At 44.2% G+C, this 10,073-nt stretch overlaps 1 protein-coding gene across 1 annotated transcript in view; it reads right to left on the bottom strand.

The window, feature by feature from the left end:
- Nucleotides 1-8,032: 8,032 nt before the first annotated feature.
- LOC125629477 (cytosolic phospholipase A2 gamma-like) overlaps nt 8,033-10,073 on the bottom strand; it is a 41,650-nt gene continuing 39,609 nt past the window's right edge. Inside the window, exons 14-15 of the mRNA XM_075118557.1 lie at nt 9,894-10,062; nt 8,033-8,205 (exon numbers count right to left, since the gene is read on the bottom strand). Of these exons, the coding sequence (XP_074974658.1) occupies nt 8,033-8,205; nt 9,894-10,062 (342 nt within the window). The remainder of the gene's footprint in view (nt 8,206-9,893; nt 10,063-10,073) is intronic.

Here is a 10,073-nt window from a genome sequence, read left to right as displayed (position 1 = left end):
TCCTCACCAATTTGCATAGGTGACCACAGACCCAAACCTTTGGATCTGAAAACAATGAAAAAACATTCAGTTTTCTTGATGGGAACTTGATAACAGTCTTCAAATATGCTGTTATAAAGAGGACAGTGATCAATCATTCTCCACTGAAGATAGAAAATGAAGTAATGGCTTCATCTCCAGTACGGGAGAGTTAGGTTAGATATTAAGAAAAATCTTCTAACTCTAATGGTTGTTAAACTCTGGACTAGGCTTCCAATGGGAGGTTGTAGAATCCTTGTCATTAGAGGGGTTTTAAGAATGGGTTGGACAAACACCTGTCAGGGATGGTCTGTGTTTCCTTGGTCCTGCCTAGATCAAGGGGGGCTGGACTTGATGTCTTTTTGAGGTCCCTTCCTAACCTACATTTCTATGACTCTATATACTATGATGTCTAGTTGGCAGCCGGTATCAAGTGGAGTGCCCCAAGGGTCGGTCCTGGGGCCGGTTTTGTTCAATATCTTCATAAATGATCTGGAGGATGGTGTGGATTGCACTCTCAGCAAATTTGCGGCTGATACTAAACTGGGAGGAGTGGTAGATACGCTGGAGGGGAGGGATAGGATACAGAAAGACCTAGACAAATTGGAGGATTGGGCCAAAAGAAATCTGATGAGGTTCAATAAGGATAAGTGCAGAGTCCTGCACTTAGGATGGAAGAATCCAATGCACCGCTACAGACTAGGGACCGAATGGCTCGGCAGCAGTTCTGCAGAAAAGGACCTAGGGGTGACAGTGGACGAGAAGCTGGATATGAGTCAGCGGTGTGCCCTTGTTGCCAAGAAGGCCAATGGCATTTTGGGATGTATAAGTAGGGGCATTGCCAGCAGATCGAGGGACGTGATCGTTCCCCTCTATTCGACATTGGTGAGGCCTCATCTGGAGTACTGTGTCCAGTTTTGGGCCCCACACTACAAGAAGGATGTGGATAAATTGGAGAGAGTCCAGCGAAGGGCAACAAAAATGATCAGGGGTCTCGAACACATGACTTATGAGGAGAGGCTGAGGGAGCTGGGATTGTTTAGCCTGCAGAAGAGAAGAATGAGGGGGGATTTGATAGCTGCTTTCAACTACCTGAAAGGGGGTTCCAAAGAGGATGGCTCTAGACTGTTCTCAATGGTAGCAGATGACAGAACGAGGAGTAATGGTCTCAAGTTGCAGTGGGGGAGGTTTAGATTGGATATTAGGAAAAACTTTTTCACTAAGAGGGTGGTGAAACACTGGAATGCGTTACCTAGGGAGGTGGTAGAATCTCCATCCTTAGAGGTTTTTAAGGTCAGGCTTGAGAAAGCCCTGGCTGGGATGATTTAACTGGGAATTGGTCCTGCTTCGAGCAGGGGGTTGGACTAGATGACCTTCAGGGGTCCCTTCCAACCCTGATATTCTATGATTCTATGAAGGGTAAACCCCTTTAAAATCCCTCCTGGCCAGAGGAAAAAATCCTCTCATCTGTAAAGGGTTAAGAAGCTAAAGGTAACCTCGCTGGCACCTGACCAAAATGACCAATGAGGAGACAAGATACTTTCAAAAGCTGGGAGGAGGGAGAAAAACAAAGGATCTGTGTCTGGCTGTATGATGCTTTTGCCAGGGACAGAACAGGAATGGAGTCTTAGAACTTTTAGTAAGTAATCTAGCTAGCTATGTGTTAGATTATGATTTCTTTAAATGGCTGAGATAAGAGCTGTGCTGAATAGAATGACTATTCCTGTCTGTGTGTCTTTTTTGTAACTTAAGGTTTTGCCTAGAGGGATTCTCTATGTTTTGAATCTAATTACCCTGTAAGGTATCTACTATCCTGATTTTACAGAGGTGATTCCTTTACTTCTATTAAAAGTCTTCTTGTAAGGAAACTGAATGCTTTTTCATTGTTCTAAGATCCAAGGGTTTGGGTCTGTGGTCACCTATGCAAATTGGTGAGGATTTTTACCAAACCTTCCCCAGGAAGTGGGGTGAAAGGGCTGGGAGGATTTTGGGGAGAAAGACGTGTCCAAACCACGTTTCCCAGTAAACCCAGATAAAGTTTGGTGGTGGCAGTGGAAATCCAAGGGTAAAATAATTTTGTACCTTGGGGAAGTTTTAACCTAAGCTGGTAAAAGTAAGCTTAGGAGGTTTTCATGCAGGTCCCCACATCTGTACCCTAGAGTTCAGAGTGGGGAAGGAACCTTGACAGGTGCCTAACTTATTTGGATGCTTTAGTAAATCCCACTTTCCATCTGCCATTTTAGGTGCCTCAACACCTTTGGAAACCTGGCCCTTTATCTGTGAATCACTATTAAAATGCTGATTGAAGTATTTCTCACACTGAGGTTGAGATTTCAAATCTGCCTTAGGGATTTTGATGCCCAATTCCTGTTAAAATAAGAACTGCTCATTCAGATCCTATGGGCACCTTTGGAAGTCTGAGTTCTAATAAATATATAATGTCTCTCTCCTATGTGGATTAGACTTGCAGAGTTTAAGGCCAGAAGGAACCATTGTGGTCATCTAACCTGACTTCCTGCACATTACAGGTCATAGAATCTCATCCACCTACTCCTGTGACAGACCCATAGCCACTGGCTGAGTCACTGAAGTCCTCAAATTCTGATTTGAAGTCTTCAAGTTACAGAGAATCCACCATTTATTCCAGTTCAAACTAGCAAGTGACCCCAGGCTGCAGAGCAAGGTTAAAACTGCCCAGGGTCTCTGCCAATCTGACCAAGGGAAAATTCCTTCCTGATCCCAAATATGATGATCTGTTAGACCCTGAGCATATTGGCGAGACACATGAGCCAGACCCTTGGCAAATAATTCTCTGTAATAACTCAGAGCCCTCCTTATCTAGTGCCCAATCTCTGGCTGTTGAGGATATCTGCTAATAGATGCCTGGGTGTAATATAAAAATCCTCAATTGAGGGGGTTCACAATAAAATTTTATTTAAAGCACAGGTGGAAAGGTCACTACAGATCAACCTTATTTACATATGTGTTTTAATAAAATCTAACAGTTCAAAACACAAAAGCCATGTGTGATCATGAGGGGCTGAGTAACAACATGAAGGAGAGAAATGATATAGTAATGAAGAAGTGTGTTGCCCCACATCCCCTCCTGCTTAAAAGAAAAAAAAGCAAACTGTTAATTTCTGCAGTGAAAGAGTTTTTAATCACAATACTAAAAGTAAATAAAATGGGAACTGAAATCAAGTAATTCAAAGCTATATTATCATACATTTTAAAAATAACATAAGCATGGTTTAAATCCTAAAGAAATGCCGAGGGAGGAAAATTAAGTTTATTTAATTCCCATAACTACATAATTAGCATCCCTGTGGCACAACTTAAATCAAGATTTTTAGTAATTTTTGTCTAAATAGTTTGCACTGTTAGAATCCAACCCCCCACCACACACAGACACACACAAACCTCCCATAAAAATAGTTAACAGGAAAGTAAACTGTGAAGAAATAAACTCCTGGGGAATAGTGATATTATACAAAACCTTCAGAAGACAGAATACTGGACTAGATGGACCATTGGTCTCATGCCATATGGCTGTTCTTATGATGAGCACAAGCCACAATATTGGATCATGTGGAAGAACAAGTTCCTTGTGAACTGGAGATGCTTGCTCATGTTTGTAGCTTTTCAGGAGAAGGCCATGTCGTCCCCGAAAGTGCTCGTGAAAGCAATTTAAATGACAGAGTCTGGGGAATGATTGCTATGTCTTCTGTGTCAATGGCACAGGCAACAGCCCTCACACTGACAACTTTCTAAATCACATGAGCTCTCTCTGCTTACACCTCTTAACCAGGTGTAAAATATGGTCACAAAGTTTCTGCGAAATCTTTTTCTGAAGGAAATTTGGGATCTTAATAAAAGGACGATTTCAAGCAAATTATCAGCTTTCCTTAAAGGTTTTGCTTTTTTTAATGGAAACCCTAAAAAATTACAATATAATTTATTATTTGCATTGTGCAATCAGTTAAGATCCCCGGTCATGGCCCAGAAGTCCGTTGTGCTAGGTGCTGTACAAACACTGGATGAAATGATTGCTCTGAATGGCTGAAATGTAACACTGATCCCTGTCACGTCCCCGACTCTGGCTCAGTTGCCTCACTGCATCAGCCCTTATTTACACCAGCACCTTCATTGCATTTAATGGTGCCACTTTCCTGATTACAGGTTACTCACAGGAGTCAGGAGCGCAGGAGATGCTGGTGCTGTATTTACCACAGGCCTGACAAAATGGGGATCTGAGGAGCAACCACAGCCATCTCCATGGGCAGTTAGGAGAGGTAGCTGGGCTGGGCCAGGCTGCAGAGGGCTGTGTTAGGTCACCCATAACCAGAACCTTCTCCAGGGGTGCTTGAAAGAGGCAGGGCTGGGCCAGGGCTGCAGAGGGCCGTCCCATGTCACCGATTGGCAGAGGAGCAGTGTTCAGCTGCGGGTATGGGCTAACGAGGAGAAAATGTGAGCGTGTCTCTCTCTTGCTTCTGGGAACCAAGAGAGCTGGAGGTGCCGGCCATTTACCCAGTGAGGCCTGAGCCCTCAGACAAGGGAGGAGATGGAGTCAGGGCAGAGGAAGCGTGAGGTAGAGGAGACAGTGAGTTCCTCTAGCCTTAACACTGTTGGTGCCTAAATACTGTAGGTGCCTAAATTTCTGCAGTAAGATATTCCCTGTGCAGCTGTTTCTGCTTGCACTATAGGCACCTGGATACCAAAGCCCCACAGTGATGCACAATCCAGGGGAAGATCAGCATCACGCCCCCTAATTCGCCTGTGGGGCCCAATAAGATAAGCGTGCTCAGAGCTCTCTTAGCAGACTGGGCTCTGGATGCAAACTCACGCACAAGACTCACGCAAACTCACGCACGTGGCAGGGAGGGGGGAAGAGAAGAGGAGAATCTCCCTAATAACTTTTAGCCCTGCAGTGAGGGTGCCCAGACCCCCACTTCCTAAGGGGCCAAAGAGATTTGAACAGGGATCTACCACCTCTCAGGAGAGTGCCCGAGTGACTGGGCCAGAGGCTCTCTTAATCTCTCCTGTTGAAGCTCCATGATGGATAAATACTTTGAAAAGAAAATCACTGGAGTTGGAGCACTGGATTTTTGGTCTCCCACCTCAGTGCTCTAACCACCAGGCTACAGTATGATCACCAGGATCCCACCAAGGGCAGTCAGTGATAAGGGTCAGAGCAGGGGCAAACTGGAGGCTGTGAGTAGCTGAGGAGTTCATAGTCAGTTCCAGCCTGGGGTTGACACCGACCGTCAGAGCCCAAGTCAGGTTTCAGGGTCCCAGTCAGGAGGGAAAAAAAAAGCTGAGGTCACGCCAGGACTCTAGAGCAAGGAGCAGGAACAGTCATGGCAACTACAGAGATCCACACTGTTGCCTGGACACTTCCTGGTCATGCACCTTGGGTTTATATAGGGCATGGAGCCAATCAGGAGTCACAGGGCTGTTGCCTGTCAAACGTTAAGGTGGAATTTCCCGTGGTCGGTATCCACAGCAGGTCATGGGAAGTGGAGCGCAGGCTGATTACCGCTGCTCCTGGGTGACAGCCTGGAACTGTTAGCTACCCTGGTAGCTCTACAGGCCTGGGCTCTAGACCGGTGGGGCCTTACAGGCATTCTCTTAGTGGTTGCTCTGTCTCTCTTTTTTGCCCACTGACACTTTATTTATTTATCCACAGTGGAATAGCTTCAACTGGATGTTGGATCATGTCCAAAGTGAAAGGAGAGCCATGGCCACTGGTTTCTGTGTAGTTAACTCCTGTTTTATTTATGCCAAGTGCAAAGAGTCTCATGCCTGCTCCATTTTACTGTTTGATATTTTCTCCTGCTCACTCTCACACGCTTCTTTACCTTGAGTTACACAGGCAGGGCTCATCCAACAGGGAAGGGATCTGGGACCATCCTCCATATTAGTTTACAGGGGTTCTCAAACTTGTTTTGCTGGGACCCAATTTGAAAATATTTCAGCTGTGATGACCCTCCCAAAACAATGACTACCCCCTATACCATGCCATTCTTACTTCTCCACTGCTGCTGGGGGCAGCGCTGCCTTCAGAGCTGGGTACCTGGCCAGCAGCTGCTGCTTTCCAGCTGCCCACCTCTGAAGAGCTTGGGCTGTCAGCCCCGTGCATGGCTGACAGGCCGATACCTGGCATGCACGGGGACTCACACCATGTGACACCCACATAATAACCTTGTGACACCCTGAGGGGTGACAATCCCCAGTTTGAGAACGCCTGATTTACAATAATATGAAGTGCAAAGGTCCTGAGAACAATCTGGGATCTTTATTCATTGGCTTTTCAAATAGAGTTCATTCACCTCACAGGGTGCATCTGAAAGCTCTGTGTCTTAACAATGTCATCTCTAGATGGACTGAACCCAGGAATGCCAGATCTGTAAGCACACACCGTACTGCCGGCACTAAAGAACCGGCTACCACAGATGAAAGTCTGCAGAAGACTCATCATTAAAATTGCGAGTCTTTCATGGAAGTCACAGAAGTCACAGATTCCATTATTTTCAAGGACCTCTATGACTTCTGCAGCACCCAGTGTGGCTGATACCAGGGCTGTCTGAGCAGCTGAGGAAGCCCTGGGGCCAGCCGCACTGGCTTCTGCTCGGGCAGCCCCAGGGGTTAGCTGCTTGCGCAGCTCCGGGGCCAGTGGTACTGGCCACTGATCGGGCAGCCCTAGGCAGCTGGCCCCAGGGGCTGCTGGAGCAGCACCAGTCTCGGGCACTGCCCCAGGGCTGCAGCAGGCTCCTGGGCCACCCCTCCAAGCAGCAGTGAGGCCACAGTCCCCTGAGCAGCAGCAGCGGTGCCCCAGAGTTCCTAAGATTTAGTAATATGTATTTATAGTGTGAATTTTTGTTCATTGCCCGTGACCTGTCCATGATTTTACTAAAAATACCCATAACTAAATCTCAGCCTTACTCATCACTTATATGTGGTATAGTCACTAGAGGGAGACAAACAGCCAGGCGGGGCTACCATGGGTTGTACAGTGCCCCTGGCTGAGGAAGCTTGTCCAAGCAGCACAGATCAATATCAATTTAAATCCCTCTAGGGGCCAGCACTTTGCCACTCCGTTTGCTCCTTCTCAACCAGATGGACTACGAGGATTGGACTTGAGATTCTGCAACATGTGGCTCTTCACACCATGAATATTAGAGTCTTCCTGTTCATATTAATACCCAGCTCCCATAAGAAGTTGAAAATACTGGACAGGATTCTACTCCCCATTATACCTTTGGACCGACTCCAAAGACTCCAGTGGAGCCTTGCTGGATTGGAAGAGGAAACTCACCATTACTCATTCTTCTTGTTTTCATTTTTATCTATGCTTTCAAAATCAGAATTTACCAGCAAAAAACTTTATCAAAATATTCTGTTGATCCAAAATATTGTTTTCTGTTAAAAATATTGATAACAATTTCAACATTTTCAATAATGTTTTCACGAAAAAACCCACACACACACCTTTGGAATAAAAATGACCCCCCCCCCCAAAACTAGTTTATTATTTTTCTAACCTGTCTATGTATAAAGTGTGATAAGAGCTAGGGGAGATGGCTTTTACCATAGGTGTCAGGTGCTTGTGCTTTTGCAGGCGATTTCTAGGATGGAGGCACTGTGTGCAAATGGTTTGATTCTATAGGCTTTATTGATTGAATGTGAATTGTGCATCAGGAGACAAGGGCATCTGTCATCACACAGAGCAGAGACTGACTGAGCAATAATTCACAACAGCAAGCAAAAAATGATTTATACCAAGAGAGAATTTTTCTTTGACTAATGCGCAGAATCAGAATTGCTGAACTAAAGTGCAATCAATTTAAGGGGTTAACTCACGAGCTAGGTACTAGTGCTTTCATAGCAGAAGCTGAGAGTCCTCTCCCCACTGTAATCCCAAATAATGACATTTTCCAGCCACGTGACAATTCTGTAGTTCTCAAAATCTACTGGGTGGCTTTAATGTATGTGGGGGATAGATGAGAAACTCTTCTTAAGAGCTTCTCTTCTTGCTGGAGTAAGCCACAATGTATTTGATCTCTTGAAGGATCTTGTCTTTGTTGTTCGACACATTCAGTCTTGCCGACTGGAGGAGTTTGGTGATGTCTCCCACATGGTAGAGACAGCGAACTGGGGTGAATCTAATTCTCCATTCTGTCACATAGGCTAAAAGCAAGAGAGAAAAGATGTGATTACATTTTTAGGATGATAATACTACTGTAGTGTCAATAACAACTAATACTATTATTTTGGTTGTGTTCTAGGGTTCCCAGGCCATCGTGAGAGGAATATCTTGCTTCCGAGACTTAAGGAGAAGAATCAAGTGAGGCTCATGTATGGGGAAAAGGGTTTCACAAATGCTCTACTCCTAATCCAAAAGCATCTGGATGTTTTGTCTACAGCGATCAGCAGTGACATAGTTAATATAGTTGAACTGTCATCTTTAGGGTTCAGAGTCAACAACCTCCTGAACTGAAATGGATACTTTTGCACTTTTCAGAGCTATTGAATCAGGTTTTCTACAGACTTGGAGACTTCCTTTAATTCTATCAAATTAATTCTCCTATTTTCCCTGCTTTCTACCCGTCCCTCAGCTATTCTTTTGTCTCTTTGCTTTTCTCAGTAGTGTCCCATATTCAGCATGTTTGTGAAAAAAAACAAGGAGCAGATTCTGCTCTCATTTGCACTAAGGTAAATTAATCTAGAGTACAACCTATGCATCTACCTATCTAGGGATTTCAATGGAAAAAATGGAATTTCGGTGCCTAATTCCATTAGGCTCCCTTAAAAATATTGCCCCTGAGTTCTTATAAGACTCCCATCATTATAGGAACAGAGCAGCTAATGGCATGACACTCTGCATTCACAGTGGATCAAAAATAAAGAGAAATAGAACTTGTACAGAACATATGGGTGTCTGAGCTGGTGTAACTCACATGCCCAGACAGCTGAGAGAAGGTTACAGGTTTTCCCACTTTTAGACTCCTTTGCATTCCTTTCTGAATTTCTCTTTATATGCCAGACTCATCTCTTCATTGCACTAGTGTAAATCTACATTTATTCCTTCGACTTCATTTGTGTAACAGAGAGAAGATGTGGTTCCTGTGTCTAGACGGGAGCTAAAGAAAGAAGGTGCCTGATTCTGAGCTCAAGGAGTCATTTGATGAAACTGAAAATCTGTAAATGTAAAAATCATAAAAGCAAAGAGTTTTATTTATACACAACAAAAAATAACCTATGGGACTCACTGCACATAACATTAAAGCCAAGAGTACAGTAGGATTCAAAACACAGGTAGACATCTTCATGAATATTTTCAAGATTCACATTTAAATTAGTTAATATTTTTTAAAAAATGGAAGCAATATAGGCCAGATTTTGAAATGTATTGAGTTGTGGAAAGATAAAGATAGGCAACTGGTGAGATTTTCAAAAGCAGCTGAGTAGGTTAGGTGCCTAATTCACCTAGGCACTTTATAAATCCCACTAGGTGGCTACCTTCATCTGTAGACACCTACATACATTTAAAAATTTGGCTTAAAATGTTTAGAAATCAGAGCCAACCCCACCCCACCCCCCACAGAGTCTAGTGACAAACATCCCCTATGGCAGATAATTCTATAACTACATAATCTGTGATTTCTCACAACTTCCTCTTAAGCTTCTATTACTGGATACCCTCTTTAACATAGGATACTGGACTAGATAAATCTGACATTTTATCCCATTCCCTATGTCCCTTTGCTACCTTACCCCAGAGCAAACCAGACGCAGCAGTATTTAACTCATCCATGTAAGTGAAATGAGAGTGAGGTCAGTAGCCTTTAAGAAAATGGGTGTGACATGAAAGTTACCTGGACAATTCACTTTGTTGAAAAGTGGGAAGTGCATGACGGTAGGTGCACCCTCTCCTCTGAAGATGTAGCAGTCGGAGGGGTTATCTGGCTCTTGGAGCAATTTCTCGTCTATCTCAGGAAATGGGATGCAGTTTTCTTTACAGTATTTGGCAGTTTGCTTGAGGGCCTGTAAGTGAA

The sequence above is a fragment of the Caretta caretta genome, chromosome 13, assembly GCF_965140235.1.
Source record: "Caretta caretta isolate rCarCar2 chromosome 13, rCarCar1.hap1, whole genome shotgun sequence".
NCBI classification, from domain to species: Eukaryota; Metazoa; Chordata; order Testudines; family Cheloniidae; genus Caretta; species Caretta caretta.
Note: the sequence above shows the minus strand (reverse complement) of the source record. Positions and strands in the feature narration are given on the sequence as shown.